This window comes from Poromitra crassiceps (assembly GCF_964638095.1).
Source record: "Poromitra crassiceps genome assembly, chromosome: 14".
In the NCBI taxonomy this organism is placed as follows: Eukaryota; Metazoa; Chordata; class Actinopteri; order Beryciformes; family Melamphaidae; genus Poromitra; species Poromitra crassiceps.
In genome coordinates this window covers 25396036-25415940 of record NC_139633.1, presented here as the reverse complement: position 1 = coordinate 25415940, position 19905 = coordinate 25396036, and the positions used below count along the sequence as shown (strand labels likewise).

General features: G+C 45.5%; 1 protein-coding gene across 1 annotated transcript in view; it reads left to right on the top strand.

Annotated features, from left to right (window-relative positions):
• The window catches only part of fmn2a (formin 2a), a gene marked incomplete at its 5' end in the record, with an annotated part of 62291 nt that overhangs the window by 20139 nt on the left and 22247 nt on the right, over positions 1-19905 (top strand). Inside the window, 6 exons of the mRNA XM_083650690.1 lie at positions 6028-6115; positions 11241-11302; positions 16306-16400; positions 16645-16774; positions 17690-17836; positions 19786-19845. Of these exons, the coding sequence (XP_083506816.1) occupies positions 6028-6115; positions 11241-11302; positions 16306-16400; positions 16645-16774; positions 17690-17836; positions 19786-19845 (582 nt within the window). The remainder of the gene's footprint in view (positions 1-6027; positions 6116-11240; positions 11303-16305; positions 16401-16644; positions 16775-17689; positions 17837-19785; positions 19846-19905) is intronic.

Below are 19905 nucleotides of genomic sequence, written 5' to 3'. Positions count from 1 at the left end.
CTGCCCTGCCACCCACTAAGAAGCAGGAATTCACGTCCGAGGGGCGCACACTTCCCAAACGTCAGATTAGACCACATGATGTGTGGGTAATGAGACGCTTCAAAACGGTTTCAGTTCACATTTTTCAGTGTGAAGCTTTACTGCTATGCACACGCCAGGCATATTACTGTGAAGCTTTTCTGCTATGCACACACCAGCAGTGTGAAGCTTTTCTGCTATGCACACACCAGGCATATTACTGTGAAGCTTTTCTGCCATGCACACACCAGGCATATTACTGTGAAGCTTTTCTGCCATGCACACACCAGGCATATTACTGTGAAGCTTTTCTGCCATGCACACACCAGGCATATTACTGTGAAGCTTTTCTGCCATGCACACACCAGGCATATTACTGTGAAGCTTTTCTGCCATGCACACACCAGGCATATTACTGTGAAGCTTTTCTGCCATGCACACACCAGGCATATTACTGTGAAGCTTTTCTGCCATGCACACACCAGGCACATTACTGTGAAGCTTTTCTGCTATGCACACACCAGGCATATTACTGTGAAGCTTTTCTGCTATGCACACACCAGGCACATTACGGTAGATGTCATACAAGCATGAACCAACTCTACGTTTGTGCATACCAGGAAGCAGCTTGGTGATTTTCTACAGTATCTGTAGCAAAGTTAACATACGTATATATTTTGTTCAGCAGTTCTCTTTAACTTACACCACTGTGCCGCCACAGCACTTAAAGGGACAGCTCACCCTAAAATCCAAAATACATATTTTTCCTCTCACCTGTAGTGCTATTTATCCATCTATATCATTTTGTGCTTTTGACCGAACTTTTCGCACTACACCCGCTAGCTGCTAGCTAGTTCCTACATGAGACTGCAAAAGAAAATAGTTCCTACGTGAAACTGCTCACAGCAAAGTCTGTGCATTATCTTGAGTAACCGGGTCATGATTTCTGGAAAGAGACAATACTGTCAAGTTTTTCAAATGTATTTTTTTGGTGCTTCGAGCACCACAAGCCGAGTGCCATCCAGTTCCATTGTATTCAAGAGAAGCCAGACATCTCTGCGGCCGATATCTCCAAAACTCAGGCAACTAACACAAAACGATATAGATGGATAAATAGCACTACAGATGAAAGGAAAAATATCTATTTTATATTTTAGGGTGAGCTGTCCCTTTAAGTCAATGTAATTTCACTCACACCAATCTGCCCCACCCCACCCCCACATCTGAGGACGTATATGGCGATAGCACAGTGCTAGTGCACTGTAGATAAAATCTCTCTTGTTCTAGAGCATGAAGAGTACAATAAAAATGTGACTTAACACTGAGCAAAAGCGTAGTCATGAATGTTACTCTAAGTAGTTTGAATCTAAAATACATAGCCAAACTACTGTAGGCTACCTACCTGTAGAGCACCTGGGAAACAAATAATCTACACATAAGTCTACACATAAGTGTTGTAGCTTTGAACCAAAACCATTTCCACTCTACAAACTCTCAGTGAGATTTGTCATTCACAAGTAAAATACCAATTTCATACAACGTCTCCCTTTCAAACACACTTCAAAATAACAGCCATCGAGCAAGGTGATACAGTGCAGGAGCTGTCAGGTGGAGAGAGGTTGGCTGTGTGCGGAGCAGCAGAGACGTCCTCAGGCCTGACAGCCTACATCTAGACAGAGAACAACACCAACAACAACAGAAGGTGTCTCCTCGTATGTAGACATACATGACGTCCCTCGACATACAGTATACGTTCTGACAAGGGGAGCAGTAGATGTGTCTGAACTCACGTTGTGGGTTTAAACCGTGGGAGGAATCAGACAAACTGAGATGGGCGTGGTACGGTATGACTCCCCTAGGCATCGGTGCATAACAATACCCCTGATGCATAGCCGACTCGTACGTAACAATGTGAATACCCAGGTCAATAATAGCAACCAGGTGCCTAACGGCTGCACTGTAAGTGCATAGAGTTGTGGTCGACGCCAACATGGAGCCATATCCTTTGACGTTGCCAGTCTATATGTGGGCCACCCTCAAGCCGTCCTGTTCCCCTGTCTGCTGTGAGTTCAGTTCCATTCTGCTGTTGAGCGTGGAACAAGCATCTTTTGCCCCCAAGCTACTGTACGACTGGAGAACTGCTTCGACGTCAGTCCTAGGCTAGACACACACATGTACTGCTGACGTCAGTATCAGATGAGTGGAGACACTGCACTCATGTCTTCTATGAGATCAGGTTGGGGAGACTAAAATGTGTGCTGTTCAGCCATTCCAACAACACCAAGAAGTAGGCTACTACCTGTGTAATCAACCAATCAATCAATCAATCAATCAATCAATCAACCAATCAATCAGCGACACAGCTCTACAACCTGTTAACAGCCAGCTCAACTTACTGTAATACCATTCAGTGTCTCTATTTGGGTAGCTTGCAAATGTAGGCTATGGTGAGTATGCTGCTGGACAATGTGAGGTACATCTCTATCGTCTTCTATACGTCTATATGGAACATGTGCTTTTGGTTCATGGTGCTCAGGGTCAAATGTCGCCATACATAGATACCATCAATGTTTTGACTAGCAGATAATGGTCGGGTGCCAGGGTGTTATGATTGATGGTCCAATGACTGGCAATTTACAGATTACAGTCAGTGTAGGTGCCCCAAGGCTAGACATTTTCAATCCAATGGATATTGGAGCTAGCTTGGAGAGCATATCAGCAGGTTAGAGATGCCAGTTACATCGTTTTAGGTTTTCCTCTCAACCTGGGTGGTGGCATTGTATTTCCTCTCTGAAGATCTTGAGATCCTGTTTTAATAAATTCCATAAACAACAGTTCAGTTAGATTTTTGACCGAAACCAGCAGACCTGGCTGCTCAGTCCCCAACACTGACCTCCAAGTCTCACACACTCAAAGTGACTTCCATGCTCCTTGGCTATAATTGACGATGGTAGACGACAGCAATCAACTTGTAATTAAAGTATCGTTAAAAGTACGTTACACCAAACATCTCGATGTAAAGTTCACTGATGCTGCGTTCTTCTTGGTTCATGATGTATTGCTATAATGTGTTTTTGCATTGCTGTTATGCATCATCTGGTGGTCCACAAGAAACCAAAGTGAATGATAGGTTATGACAAGCCTAATGTTGCTTTTCAGTTCAACTCTGTGTTGGATCTGTGAGTTACTGTCAATGATTATGCGTTGAATGAATCATCAAATTCTACATAATGTGAAGCATCCTATAACAATTCCTTACATTCAGCACGCATATTCACGAGATTAATTTCACATGACCTACATGAGTAGGCTCCTTATAAACCTTTTTTTTTCTTGTTCTCTCAGCTTCCTCAGAGAGAACAGCTTGTACCCCAGGGTTTTGTTTCTCACATGTGACTCAGAACTATGAGATTGACGCAAATCGATATTGGCCAATGTTGAATTGATGAATAGATCAAAAGATCAATATCTAATTAACGTGACTCAAAGGATTTCTTTGAGGCAAAAATGCTGAATTTGTTGGGCTTGTTTTGTTGTCTTGAAAGGCTATTGTCGAAATAAAGATGTGTGTCACCAAAATAATTAGATATTCCAACAGCTTGCGGTTTATGGGCGCCATCTGTGTTTGATTGTGAAATAATACTACTAATATACTGCAGAGGAAATTTATGCCATTTTAAATTCACAAACAAAATGGTCAAATGATCTCCTTGTTACTGTCATATCAGGCGGTATTGTATTCTGCGAGCAGTGGTGTATGAAGTACTCGAAAGCCATACTTGTTGATTGAAAGTACAGAAGATATCTTCCCAGAAAAAGAGACTTTGGTAAAAGTCATTAGAATATTACTTGAGTAAAAGTCTTAAAGTAGCTGATCATTTCTGTACTTAAGTATCAAAAGTAATTTTCTGATATTAAATGTACTTACTGTGAGTATTGAAAGTAAAAGTACAAGTAAATGCTGTTTAAAAAAAGCAAGCAAAAAACATGCCTGGGCTTGAGCGCAACTCTATTTCTTCTTCTTGAGTTTCATAGCAGTTAACAACGTTATGTTATATATATATATATATATATATATATATATATATATATATATATATATATATATATATATATATATAATATAATATATAATAAAATATATAATATAAATCTACTCAATTAAAGTCCAGATACTCAGAAAAAATACTTAAGCACTGTACTTAAGTATTAATACTTTGTTACATTACACCACTGTCTGCGAGGTAGTAAAACTACTGAACTCCATGTTATATAACTATAATCTCTGCACAATGGAAGCGCCAACTGATAAAATATGATTGATGACTTCCCCCCCCTGCTCACATCACATCACACAGCTCCTCTGCACTCTGTGGCAGTGGGCGCGTCGCGGAGGCCGTCGGGCATCATATCTCGATAGGCCTGTCTCCTCCTGACGTTGTGGTCGAGGCCCGGGAAAGCAGAGACAGTTGGCTCGGTGGATATAGCTTCCTGTGTGTTTTCGAGGGCTCTGTGGTCGGTGTGATCTGGGTTAGATGGAAGCGTTCTGTCTGGATCGCACTTGGCTTGAGTTTCCCCCCCATCCTATATCCGCTTCACCACTTTCCTACCCAGCGCCCCGCGCACCTCCGCTTTAGTCAAGCTGTGGTCCCTGCCTGGTCCCAGCAGCGCACACGTCTGCTTAGTCAAGCTGTGGTCCCCTGGTGGTCCGGCTTGGACGCTGTTTTTCTACCGTTATTCTTGGCTCTTGGCTGTACGACCAGTGGAAACTATTATTGTTCAGAAAACCTATAGCTTTTGTTGTAGTTGTAGCCAGAGTCGTGTATATAGAAGAGTCGGGACATCCCCATTCACTCCAATGGACCAGTTTTTTACTCTCAAGGGTTCCAGGAAGTAAGGTCCTGGATTAAGCAGCACTGTCGAGTTGCAGCAAAATGGACAGTTTGTGTTGTACTTTGAACGTTTTTTTTTATTTTTTTAATCAAATTGTACATTATCAGCTTTATTTTAGCATGCAAAAGTAGCGCGAGACCCCTTCCCGGCTGTTCATTGGCTAATGACTAATGATGAGTCATGCATTTTGGTCCTCCACTGACGCCACTCTCTCTTTAAATTGCTCTGGTTGTAGCTATTGACCTTGAAATACAGTAGTTTTTTTTTACTATTATTATACCCCTACTATTGCTAATCCTAACCATAACCCATTGGAGAGAAAAAACATTCCTGTATTTTGCATTTTCCTGAAATCCTATCTAAACATATCCACTGTGACCTTCTCCTCACACGATTTGCATGATCAGTGCCAGGGGTTAATGAAATGCATGCGATCATGCTGTGTTTGGTAAATAAGTCTCTTGTTGTCTGAAGGATCTGCACGTTTTCAATGACCCCACTGAAACATGATGGATGTGGAGAATTGGAGAAGAAGGAAAAAATTGTTAATCACCATAATTCAACTGGACAGGATTATAATTTGCATAAATGTTTGTGGGTGAAAGTTTCCTCCCTTAAAAGGGAAAAAGACAAAGGAAAGCGAGGTTCATGTTTTTTTTTTGGTACCATACAGTGATTAGATCTTCTGTGTGTGTGTGTGCGTGTGTGTGTGTGTGTGTGTGTGCGTGTGTGTGTGTGTGTGTGTGTGTGTGTGCGTGCGTGCGCGCGCGCGTGTGTGTGTAGTGCATGCACATGAAGTAATATTTCTCTTCTCTCTGTCTTGCTCTAACCCTCACATCTCTCTCTACCTCAACCTTGTCATCAACTCCCTCTCTCTCTCTCTCTCTCTCTCTCTCTCTCTGTATCCCTCTCTGTCTCGCTGTCTCTCTCTCTCCCCCTCTCCTTCACCTCTCTCTCCCTCTCTCTCCCCCCCTCTCTCTCTCACTGTCTCTCTCTCCCTCTCCCCCCACCTCCCGCTCCCCCCTCTCTCTCGCTGTCTCTCTCCCTCTCCCCCCACCTCTCTCTCCCTCTCTTTCTCTCTCTCCTTCTCTCTCTCTCTCTCTCTCTCTCCCCAAGGTGGTGAAACTTTTGAACAACAAGCGCTCCCAGGCTGTGGGGATTCTGATGTCCAGCATTCATCTGGACATGAAGGACATCCAACATGGTGCGTGGGATCCTGTGCTCATGCAGTTCTTGCCCATCTGTATTTAGCCAACTAGCTGTCTGCCGATGAGCTAGATGCTTGACTAATTGAAATAACAATGTGTATTTACCACAGTGTAGAATGTGTATTTGTCATGCATGCTCTACAGTGTCAGGTATTGATCGTACTTTGTGGAAGAATTGTAAATGTACATCATGTATACATTCAAATTTGCACATTTACAATTTTTCCACATTTCAGTCAGTCAATCAGAGTATTTACTATCCCATGGGGATAAAGGCCTCACATAACATGCAGTATAACGCATAACACATGAAAACACATAACATAGAAACATAGACCCTCATCTCTCCTCCTCTGTTCTCTCCTCCTCCACATTTCCTATTTTCTCCCCACCTCCCCCCTCTCCTCCCTCCTCCCTCTCCCTCCCTCCTCCACTCTCCTGCTTTCTTCAAATGTTCAAATGTTATCTTTATTCTGTATATTCTTGTTACTGTGTGTTAGCTAGAATCAGCTAGACATACTTTCTGTGAAGCCCTCTGAGACATGCTTGTGAATTAGGGCTATATAAATAAACTTGACTTGACTTGAAAACATATTACAACAATTACCACATAGGCATTGCAGGATATACAGTACCTCAAATGCATTTGGTTAGTTTCCGTTCATTTCATCAGTTGTTATTTATGAGACATAAAATACATCTTATACTTGAGCATGAATGTTGCTAATCGCCAAAGCAAGTCCCCCCTAATAGTTGACTTCATCATAAAGCAGCAGACGTGTTTATAAGCAAAACATTGTTACTGTCCTAATGTTCCCCCTTCTTCTCATTTGACATAACCTCAGCCCCGTCCTCCATCTAACTCATGTCCTCCATCTAACTCATGTCCTACATCTAACGACATCTAACTCCTCATGCCTCCATCTAACTCATGTCCTACATCTAACTACATCTAACTCCTCATGCCTCCATCTAACTCATGTCCTACATCTAACTACATCTAACTCCTCATGCCTCCATCTAACTCATGTCCTCCATCTAACTACATCTAACTCCTCATGCCTCCATCTAACTCATGTCCTCCATCTAACAACATCTAACTCCTCACCTCCTCCATCTAACTACATCTAACTCCTCACATCCTCCATCTAACTACATCTAACTCCTCACATCCTCCATCTAAACTCATGTCCTCCATCTAACGACATCTAACTCCTCATGTCCTGCATCTAACTCATGTCCTCCATCTAACTACATCTAACTCCTCACATCCTCCATCTAACTCATGACCTACATCTAACGACATCTAACTCCTCGCGTCCTCCATCTAACTCATGTCCTGCATCTAACTCATGTCCTACATCTAACGACATCTAACTCCTCGCGTCCTCCATCTAACTCCTGTGTCTCTGTGGCTCTCAGTGTCTCAGCCCCGTCCTCCATCTAACTCGTGCGTCTCTGTGGCTCCCAGTATGTCTCTGATGTGTTGTCACCATCTTGTCCAAACGGCTTTGTCACAGTGAAGTCATTCAGGAGATGTTGATGGGAATGGACCTTCTTCCTGTTTTAGTTACCCTCTGATTGCTCTCCCATCTCAATCCCTCATCCCTGTGTCTAAACACCCCTCCTCACCCCGCCCCCCCCCCCCCCCCCCGCCCCCCTGTCCCCCCATGTTCATGGGGGAACTCCTATATTTTCCAGCTTCAAGCCTTTATCGCTATTCATATGGCAGCTGCGTAGGTTACATCAAAATAAATGTGCGCCACGAAAACCATGCTACATACACTTGTGGCAATAAACAGTCACTCTGTGGCGTTGTTTTGTGTACAGTATCTTCAAAGCATCTTCTCCGCTCTGACCCTTCATGTCATTCGGTGCAGCATTCATCTCAGGTCAGAGAGGGAGAGAGAGAGAGGGGGGGGGGGGGGAGGAGGGCAAGCGAGGGCCACTCTCATCAGCACCGTCATTCATCCCCGATGTTAGGACAGTTTTTGCCGTAGTACATAATTAGCGCTGATTGGAAACGTCAGTATATCACGGAGAGTCAGATCACCAAGACGATATCTCGGTTGTTTGGCGAAGTGGCTCTCCATCTTTTCCGGCTCGTTATCCCCAAGACAAAGGGATGTCTACCGCCGTCCATCGGCGGTGTGCACACAACACCATGCTAACAGCGGCAGGCTAACAGCAGCATGCTAACGCAGGGAAAACAAGTGTTGATTTGTACTTTCTTTGGCGGGCGCTTTTGCGTGTTTGAAAGTCATTATTTGACAAAAGGAGAAAGATCCCTCATCAAGAATATAATATATTTATTTATTTATAAAATCTATTGTTTCCCCATTTCTGACGTGATCTCACGATCCCTCGGGCAGTTCAAGTGTAGAACAGCTTGTTTGGAAAAGTGGAAGGATTCGTTCTTGTCACGTTCAGCCGAGTGAGTCATTGTTTTATTTATCCTCTTTGATTCCATGTTTGCAGACAATGACGAGCATGACATCGGCCCCGAATCGCTCGGATATCCCTCCAACTCCCAACATCTAAAGGAGGAAGAGAAAAAACAACTTCTGAATCATCGATTTAGATCATACGTCTGTTTTATGACTGCCGCATAGCTCGACGGGAAGTCAACACTCTTTTTTTTTTTTTCTTTTTTTTTTGCTCACAGCTGTTGTTGTTTGCTCGCAGACTTGGCCCGACACTCTGCGTGTTTCATAGTGACACTTCCGTGCTGTGTCTGCTTCCTGTGTGAGGCTTTGGAGCGCCAGTCACGGCGTTAGACGGCGGTCGTGAGGCGCCATGCGGGGGTTGAGTGTGGTGGCAGGGGTAGACCCAGGCGGATGGAGCTGGGGTTTGGTCATACGAAGGCTGTGTCAGAGTGATGATACGCCCCCCCCCCCCCCCTCCCTCCCTCCCTCCCCCCTGTCTTTTAATCCACCCCCCCCCCCCCCTCCCCTCCGCCACACCAGCCAGCCAGCCTCTCAGACAGTAATGAGAACCAAATGATCGGCAGAGAGAGTGGAGAGAGAGAGAGAGAGAGAGAGCATGTGAGAAAGAGACAGTGACAGGGAGAGAGAGAGAGAGAGAGAGAGAGAGAGAGAGAGAGAAAGGGGAAAGAGTGAGAAAGAAAGAAAGAAAGAAAGAAAGAAAGAAAGAAAGAAAGAAAGAAAGAAAGAAAGAAAGAAAGAAAGAAAGAAAGAAAGAAAGAAAGCGTTTTTGTTTGTGTGGTGGCTGTGGAAGAGGAGAGAGTGTTAGGGGTTAGAGATGACAGCAGCAGAGGTATACAGTATGAGAGTGAAAGGGTTACAGAGAGAGTGACATTGAGAACCAGCGAGAGAGAGAGAAAGAAAGCAAAACACACAAAGAACACGGAGGGGGAAATGGATAGTAAAAGATAGATGGCAAAAGGAGTTGAAAATAATCTTGGTGCAAAAGTGAGATTACTTTCTCTGTTCAGTGACACATTTCAGTTATCATCAGTTATTATTATTATATTATTATTTTTTTAAATCTTATCTAACAATCTCGCTGGATCCTAATTCAACACTATTTCACATACTGTAGTAAAGATTTGATCCAATTTAAATCAAACCACTTATTCTGGTCACTATATACTGTGACCCAATGGGGGTCTCACGGACCGAGTTTCATGAATGAAGACCACCCCTTCCTCAATAGCCAATCAGCCCAGGACATGTGTCAAGTTAAAGCATCGGTGATGTCATCAGTGATGTCATACTCGCTGATGTCATCCGTGATGTCATAAATCCCCGTCTGCTGAGCCAATCACCGAAGAGGACGCGAGCAGTATAACCCTTGGTCATCACGGCATATCATCATCTTTCCTGATTGTTCATCTCAGTGGCTGGTCGTACTTCGGGCTGATCGTCTTCTCCGGAGCTGTATTTCGCCCCACCCACCTCCCCAGTCCTCCACCACCACCGTCTTTACTCCTGAAGAATTCCCTACGGGGGGGATTCTCTATCCTAGTCTGAGCAGATGCCCTCCTCTCTCACCACAAGAGGAGCGTCATCTTATCACGGAGTCATTACGCCTCTCTCACCACAAGAGGAGCGTCATCTTATCTGTGAATAAAGCTTGCTTGTTAAATTTGACCCACTGGTCTCTCATGATTGAAATGAAAGTTATGAAAAAAACTACCAAACTACTGATCCTGATCTTTCAGTCCTTCATCTTCTTCTTCTCATATTTTCTTTCTTTCTTTCTTTCTTTCTTTCTTTCTTTCTTTCTTTCTTTCTTTCCTTTCTTTCTTTCTCATATAAAGTTGCTCCTGGTGAAGATCGAGCTTCTACTGTAAGAAGTCCAGTCATGTTCCAGGTCCAAGCAGAAGACGTTCTGCATAGTGAACATTACTCCACGTTCCCTTTGACACTTAGCTTTTTCCCTCTGCACCTCTAACAGCAGAATCAGTAGATCAAAAACAGTGTGTGAGTCATGTGGACACCCGCTTGCATGCTGAAATACATATATAGGTGTGGAGTGCTGCCCTGGGTGATTGTGCGTACAGCAACACCTCCGCCTCAACACCGCAGACCCCGGGGCTCTGTTTGTCTTTAAACATTTACTTTCAAAGGATTAATGCTCGCGGGGCGCCAGGTCCTCGCGCCGAGACGAAAAGGCGACACCAGGAATTCAAACACAGAAGTTCAAACATAGATCTTTGCACCTCTGACAGATTTCTAAGACCTCCGTATTTACGTTGTAGTTTGTGGCCTCTCGCATTTGCTATCGTGATGAGAGCTGATAACCCGCGCGAGTCCCTCTGGCGTGCGGCACATGGCGTGTGTTGTGTCGAGGCGTGCGCGGAGAAATCTGCCCTTGTTACATTTTCATGCCACCCTCAGCAACACACCCCAACACAAAGCAGAAAAATAACTTCTGCAAACAACGTTTGAAAAAGATGTCGACAAAACAAAAACCCACAGTTTTTGAAAGTTGTTTGTTTGAGCCCAGGACGGATATTATTATGTGGAGGCCCAAAGCAATTACAGTTTATTGTGCTGTTTTGATGTCTTTTATAGGCTCGTCTGTGCAGGTGTGATGTTCATTTCATGACTTGTTAGCATTAACCACCATCATGTCTTCTTCTCCTTCCTTCCCTAGCCATCCTAAATATGGACAACACTGTTGTTGATCTGGAGACGCTACAAGCCCTTTATGAGAATGTGAGTACCCCGACAACATACCGTATAGCAGCTTATTTACGGAGCTGTCGCTTTATGGATCAAACACAATATAAGTGTTCATAAACTTTGCAAAATTACCCAACCAAGGGTCATGTGGACAGTAACGTTTCTGTCAACTCAGAAGACCATCTCAAACATCTCAAAACGAAATCAATTTGTGTGAATTCTTGCCAGTGCAGGATCTTGTAAATAAAGAGGCACTATTGAGCAACACAGTATAATAATACGTGGTATCAGCAGTGACAGACTAAGCTTCTGAGCCAACATTACAGACGTGTTTTTTCTCTCTCTCTCTCTCTCTTTTCTATGCGGTTTGTAGTAAAACTATTATTTTGGCACTGTTTGCTTGTGACAAATAGTATGATTTATGGTTACACATTTCATGCCATATATGAGTAACAGGCAATCATTTGATTATAGAATGAAACCTAAGTCGAGTCAACAAGCCGTGATAGCAACAAAATGGCAAAAAAATCACTCAGCAGCAGTTACTTTTGTTTGACTTGGCGCTTTAGTATAAACCGCACAAAACCAATTCCCATCCGTCAAAAAAATACCTTTCCAACACAATCAAAAGGTAACGCTCTGTATACATTCTGGAGAGGGTGGGGGGGGGGGGGGCGAACAGTTATTAATTACATGGTTTTGACAGTGTGAATGTCAGTCAGAGATGCCAGCACAGCACACTGTGAACACGCCTCGCTATCTGGAGTTCATATTCCACGTTCCACTTGAAAGGCTGAGCTGAAGGAAGTGTGCGTTAAGACACCAAAACAAACAGGCCCACCACAAAAACCCTTCTGGTATGTGTGCAGTGTGGCGACAGAGCCGGGTCCTGTGTAGGTCTGTGTCTGCTGCCTGGGAAGGAAGGAGGACCCAGACCCGCGCTCTCACATCGTAAACAGGTTCTCTTCACACTGGATCTGATCTGAACTCCACTGCTGCTTGCTGCAACACCTCCATCTACGCAGAGGAGGAACCAGAGCTGAGGAGAACCCTCTGCGTTTGTGCCACGGCTCTTCTTAAAAGTTAAAAAAAAAAAAAAAAAAAAAAAATCTGGATATCATGTTAACATTACACTGAGCTTTGCCAAGTGAAATGAGCGCATTGTACTGTATAACATTAGCATGAAATGAATTACCAGAGCTGTCATCGCTACTTCACAATATGACTCCATTCTGGCTGTGGAGGGCTCCCTGTATACAGTCAATACATATTCATCGGCGTTTCACCGATAGCAAATCTCTCTCCCCATACAAAAGATACGTCAATAAATAACAGAACATGAAAAGGGGCATGTTTTCCCCATTTCAACTGTGATACAGTTTGAAGATGCTGTGAAATTCCTATGAATTTGCTTTCTGGCATGGCTACACAGGAGAGGCCTGGACCTTTGGCTGCCAGAGGCGTATTCATAATGTTGATCATGGGAATGGACCGAGGCTTGAGACAAGCTGTAGTTATGAACCAATGTGTCATAACCGAGGATCAAAAGACTTCTAACCTCTCCGCTCACCCCCAGACTACAAGCCTCTCTCTCCCTCTCTCTCTCTCTCTCCCCCTCCTCCACCACTCTCTCTCTCTCTCCACCTCCTCCCCTCTCTCTCTCTCTCTCTCTCTCTCTCTCCCTCTCTCTCTCTCTCTCTCTCTCTCTCTCCCTCTCTCTCTCCACCTCCTCCCCTCTCTCTCTCTCTCTCCCTCTCTCCCCCCTCCTCGCCTCGGGCTATGTTATTGAGTCGAGAAGCCAAATTGTTTCTCTTTTGTATTGCGAGACTCCATCCTGTCTGTGGGTCTCCAGCCCCCTAAACCACAGTTGGCAGCGCAGCCAGCCTGTCTTTAGGAATGAGAGGGGGCTTCTAATGGTTACACCCTCACTCACTGTGCTAGCAGCCAGATCGCACACTACTCTCCCTCACTCCATTTCTCTCTCTCCGTCTTCCCCTCTCTCTCTCACACACACTCTCACACACACACACACACACACACACACACACACTCACAAACAAACATGTAGCCGCCGCACACAAATGTTCACACATGTGCACGCGCACACACACACACACACACATGCACAAATATCATACACGCCATGCACACGCGCAGGGAGAGAGAGACAGAGCCGCTCAGTCTATGAGCTGTGGATTATAACCACTCCTTGAACAATAAGCCACAGCCAGTGAAGGGGTCACAGTGATAGTGGGATACCGCGCCCTCCCTTTTAATATCACCAGCCCATAATCTGGGTCCAGACTTCTTCAGGCTGTCTGAAGTTCGCACTCGCGTTTTTAGCTAACGGTAGCAAAAATGTCTGATAGCCCCCTCCTGAGAGCTGCCGCCGCCCTGGAAACGCTCACCTCATGCTATCGAGCAGTGGTTCTTAAATGGGGGACTGCCCCCTAGTCCGATACCTCACGAGTCCGATACCTCACGAGTCCGACACCTCATGGTTTTGGGTTAGGGTCTGGGGGAGGTTAGGTTTAGGCGTGGAGGTGGGAGAGGTTAGGTTTTGGGTTAGGGTCTGGGGGAAGTTAGCCTCTTTTTTCGGACTCGTGAGGTGTCGGACTCGTGAGGTATCGGACTCGTGCCATGGCACCCTTAAATGGGGGTCCTGGGAGCCCCGGCGGTCCTGGAGGGGGTTCCAGGGGGTCGATCCCCAGCCAAAAGGGGGCTAATTTATTTTCGCTATAATTACATTCATAAGTAACACACACAATGACTATTTTGGTCATGGGTTTTATACACTTTCTGTAATAAAACATCTAAAAGCATCAATCTTATTATCAGATGGGGGACCGTGGGACAAAATCCTATCAAATGGGGGTCCGTGGTTTAATTTTTGTCAGTTTAGGGGTCCTTCATTATGAAAAAAATTGAGAACCACTGCTAGAGAGCCAAAGTGGAACGTCACTTCCTGCTTCAGCACTGTACCAGAGATTTTCATCCGCCATTTATTTTCCCATAGACATTCGTAAAATGCTTATAAAAATAGTTTTACTTGTTCAAACCAAACGGCTCGGATATATTTAGAAACATCGCATAACATTTCATTCGGACCAAAACGTAACATTTTATTTCTTTTTAAGAAAATGTTTTTTCGATGTATTTTTTTTTGTTTTGGTCCGAGTGAAATGTTCTATGGTCTCTCCCCATTCTAAATATAGCTAAACCGTTTGGTTTGACCAAGTAAAACGCATTTTACGAAATGTCTATGGGAAAATAAATGGCGGGAGAAAATCTCTGGTACAGTGTTGAAGCAGGAAGTGACGTTCACTTTGCCTCCTCTATTCCTCTTTTTAACAGCGAGGCCTTGTTTGCGAGGCTTTGCCAAGGCCAGGTCAGAAAAATTGTTTACGACTGTATACACGTTTTTATTTCCGTGTTCTTTTGGAGACCACGCTTGTTGGCAGCAACAGCGCGCAAAGAATCACAGAAATGTTGTCTCAGTGGAAAGTGAGTGACATAAATAATGATGAAGGCCTGGCTGGCTCCGTTTAGCCCCGCACTCCAGACCTGGGCTAATGAATACCACTTGGGCCTAACTGCTGGTGGAAGAAGTTCTGGCATCACAAAATATCATCCTTTACTTTATCCTTTAGCATTTCATAATCCACATGGGAGTGCGTTTCCCATGCCAACGAGCAGCGCAACATGCCCCGACAATTCAGAGATCACACGCTAATGCCTACTTGTCCCCAATTACAGCGCGCCGCGCCGGGTCTCTACCGCTCGCCTTTGAAAGGGATCTGCTTTGCGTTAAATATATTTACACTTGAAAACATCTCCGGAGAGAGAGAGAGAAGGCAAAAAAGCAGAGCCGGAGAACCTCGTCTCCCACAGAAGGCGGCGGTGTGTAGAATACTAATCGGGGCGCCGCGATGCGTTTGATGCTCGCTTTTTGATGTTCTTCAAGGATCCATGCGAGCAGGGCCAAAACCCCAGAAAAGAGAGAGAGAGAGAGAGAGACAGGGGAGGAGAGAGATCGGCTCTCTCTCAAGACGTGCGGATCTCAGGGTCTCCACGGACTCTGGTGGAGGGAGAGAGTTTACATTCTCGTGCCCGGGCATGGTTTTATTGTTTTGCCAGCCTGCGTCAGACACATTAGCATCCATTGTCTTTGTCTCTTGTGAAACGAAGGGGCATTGCTGGCCTGCCCCTCTTTGAAACCACCTTGTATAAAGCTGTGGTCCGGAGCCCGAACAGCAGGATAATAGTCAGGAATGTCGTCTGGTTTAAGGGCTATTTGGTATAATACTTTGCTTCTTCCACTCCGCCGCGTTTACACCACTTGTATATACGCTGGGATGGCATGAAGTTGAGTTAAAGTCAAACACCACACAGATTGAGAATTCGTATATGTTAAGTCCCTATGGTTTGCGGTCGATATATACTTGCGCGGTCGCGGATATGAACGACTAGAGACCGAAACCTATGATGTCAGCAAGATGCAACTCCTTCCCATTGTCTTCTTTTCACAATAGAGACACGGGGGTCACGGAAACGATTTTGTGGATCCTCACGATCTTGGTTTTTTCATACTCAACTGAGATGTATTCAATAATAAATATATAGTCTCTGATTTCTGGCTTTGGGAGAGAAAAATGCTGCCTGAGCAGACCTAAACCTCTGAAACCATAAGAATAACATATCCATTTTTAGATTTAGCGATATCTCATTTTGGCGTCCGTCGCCCCGATGTTGAAAATGGTTCTTTCACGTCGTCGTTGCATTGAGCAATTGCCCTGATGAGATGTGTATGTGCACACATGCTGTGTGTTTGGCGAGCCAATGTCAGACTGAGATTCCCCAGTCATGACTTGAGTTTAAAAACTGATGTCAGTTGCGTTGCGACGAGGGGGTCTGAGGTTTTTTGTTATTCATGACATTCATGTTTCGGGGTACACCCCGGGCTGCTTTGGACGTTGCACCCTACTGTCGGAATGTCCTACTTATAATTAGCCTTCACGTTGTTTTCCCATTAACAGAGAGCCCAAGACGACGAGATGAGCAAGATAGAAAAACACATTCAATCAGCCGACGGCAAGGGAGATGCCGCCAAGCCATTGGACAAGCCTGAACAGTAAGAGTCAACGAAACCCACTGAACCAAATTCACCGCGAGAAGCCGCTCTAATTCTGCGGGGGTATTGGGTAATTCTGTGGGGTATTGGGTAATTCTGTGGGGTATTGGGTAATTCTGTGGGGTATTGGGTAATTCTGTGGGGTATTGGGTAATTCTGTGGGGTATTGGGTTGAAAGATGGAAAATAAACAGATGTGTTGCGGTGATTGGGTCCTGTCGTCTCCTCTTCCCTCCTCCCGTCAGGTTTCTCTTCCAGTTGTCGCAGATCCCCAACTTCTCGGAGCGCGTCTTCTGCATCCTGTTTCAGTCCACTTTCCATGAGTGTATCTCCTCTGTCCTCCGCAAAGTGGAGATCCTCCAGAGAGTGTGCGAGGTAGGAGGAGCTTCTACAGTCACATGTTTGGCCCCTGGGGCGTCTGGGTAGTGTCGAGGGAAAAGCACCCTCCTATCAGCTACCACCCGTGTTCACTTCCCGACAGCAGTACTTGTATTAAACTTTATTGTCTTCTGGTGGGAAGCCGGTAGTAGGGTATGAGTCCTGGTCGCTGCTGCACTAGTGCCTCCTCTGGTTAGTTGGGGCATAATTATGCTCGGGAGGGAGGGGAACTGGGTTGGGGGGGGGGCTGCCTCCGTTATATCCTGCTGCTGAAACTCCTCGCTGTCAGGTGAAAAGAAGCGGCTGGTGACTGGATCAATTTGTTCAGGGTTAGCGTGCGTTGCTTTTTTCCCCCATACAATGACTGGTCTATTAGACTCTCACTGTGTGTGTCTGTGTCACGGTGTGTGTGTGTGTGTGTGACTGTGTGTGTGTGTGTGTGTGTGTGTGTGTGTGTGTGCGTACGTGCGCGCGTGTGTGTCTCTGTGTGCATGTGCGCGCGCGTGTGTGTGTGTCTCTGTGTGTGTGTGTGTGTGCGTGTGCGTGTGTGTGTCTGTGTGTGTGCGTGCGTGCATGTGTGTGTGTGTGTGTGTGTGTGTGACACGTGTCTGTGTGTGTGACATGTGACGTGTGTGTGTGTGTGTGTGCGTGTGAGACGTGTGTGACGTGTGTGTGTGTGTGTGTGTGTGTGTTTGTGTGTATGTGTGTGTGTGTGTGTGTGCGTCTGTGCGTGTGTGTGTGTGTGTGTGTGTGTGTGTGTGTGTGTGTGAGACGTGTGTGACGTGTGTGTGTGTGTGTGTGTTTGTGTGTGTGTGTATGTATGTATGTGTGTGTGTGCGCATCTGTGTGTGTGTGTGTGCGTCTGTGTGTGTGTGTGTGTCTGCTCTGTGGGTCTGTCTGTGTGTGTACCAGACGCTGCAGAGTGGAGTGTGTGTGATGCAGGTGCTGGGCTTGGTGCTGGCCTTTGGTAACTTCATGAACGGAGGTAACCGGTCTCGAGGGCAGGCGGACGGCTTCACCTTGGACATTCTGCCAAAGCTCAAGGACGTTAAGAGCGGCGTGAGTATCCAGACTAAAGAACAAACATCGCCGCTCGTGCGGCGACACCAACCACTCAACCCCAATGTTGTTCACGCGCCACTCAACGGCTGCCTTTCTGTATAAATTAATCTATCGGGCAAAGAACCATACAAATGTGTTTTAATCTGTGATTTCTGTGAGGCCATTTACACCTGGCATTAACATGCGTTTTCTGTCATCAGATTGCAATCAGATTGTGCTTGACCACTTGAAAGTACAGGTGTAAACGTCCCCCAAGACACATTGAAGACGGATTGCAATCTGATCGGCCAAACCACCTCCGGAGTAGCCTAGGTAAACCCAGCCCCCACGTGACCTGCTCTCTCAGTTCCCAGTCACTAGCTTGTGACTGTAAGCAGGGTGAGCCTGAGAGCAGGTCACTGGGGGCTGGGTTTACCCAGGCTACCTCCGGAGGTGGTCAGGGACGCATTGTGACCACATTGAACACAAGTGTAAATGCAATGTGTCCTCTCAATCTGCATACAGCAACTGTATGCGGATTGAGAGGACACCCATTTTGGGTGATCAAAATTGCCATCAGATTGTAATCTGATCACCCAAAATGCATGTTAACGCCAGGTGTAAGATTTCATTTACATTTCATTTACTGACTCAATTATCATGTTTGGAAATACCATTACCACAAGACTGGAAGTTTAGGCGTTGTGTGAATTGAAAGGTAAGGAATTAAGATGTGTGGGGGGCATGGTGGCGCAGTGGTAAGCGCTGTCGCCTCACAGCTAAAAAGGTCCTGGGTTCGATTCCCACCTGGGACGCTGTGAGCGCTGAAGGAGTGCGTGCCCGTGCCGGTCCGCATGTCCTCGAGTGCCCACCGCCTGGGTGGGGTCGTCAAAAGGGCCTTTCTGTGTGGAGTTTGCATGTTCTCCCGGGGGTTTCCTTCATATAGGAACCCCTTCACCAAAACATGCAATATCCTGGTCGCTGATGTGGTGCCTCCTCTGGTCGTTCGGGGTGCCTGTTCGGAGGGAGGGGAACTCGTTGGAATAGCGTGATCTTCCCACGTGCTATGTCCTACCAGTGAAGCTTCCCCTGTCGGGTGAAAAGAAGCGGCTGGCTAACTGCCCATGTCTCGGAGGAAGCATGGAGCCAGTTTCGGCTCTCCCCAGATTGGCAGAGGGTGGAGCAGCAACCAGGATAAATAAATAAAAAATTAGCACTAACGGGGGATAAAAATGGGATAAAAAATCGGGGGGGGAGGAAGTAAGATGTGTTCCGACCTTTCATATTCCAAATGAGATGTGTCGTGTGAGCTGTTTGTTTTGTTTGTTTGCAAACAAACAGACAAAACAAACAAAACTTCAAAACAGCCTCATTATGGTTCCTTGTAGAGAAGCATCGTTTTGTATGATTGTTTGTAAACAATCTCAGTGGATTGGGCACAAGCCCCGCCCCCGCGTGATTTACACGCACACTCACAAACAGCCTCCCATGCATCATCCCCATCACGAGTACCTGCTGTCTGATGATGAGTGTTGCGGAGAGACCATGGTTTAGTCTAGAAGTGAGGAGGGTCTCCCCCCCATGTCGAGAGAGAACAGGCCATTCTGTAACACTGTTCTTATTCAATATCACAAATGGGCTCCGGGTGCCCTTGCCACTGCCAAATAAGGACACAGTGGTTCTGTGTTATTGTGCTGGTGGTTGTGGGGCGGGTAAGGTATCCATAAAGAACATCAAAACTTTCCACCAACTCGGAGTTCTGACAGCCAGGCCCGGCTCAGTTGTGTGTTTGTTGTCGGACTCTTCCAGCGCCGTGATTTATCCCTCACTTCTAAAGAGCGCGCTGGTCTTTCTACTTGTTTGGGCCGACTCAAATTAAAACGTCCTGTTTCAAAATGATTCGATTAATAAATAAAGGGATTTTTGGTTTATTTATTTGGGTTCTTTTTTTTCCTCCTTTCTTTCAGGATAACTCCCAGAGTCTTTTGTCCTACGTTGTTGCTTACTATCTAAAGCACTTTGATGAGGTATGTTTTGGTTCCTGTTTATTTGAATCACTTTTCTGTTTTACTCTGATTTGCTCAGAA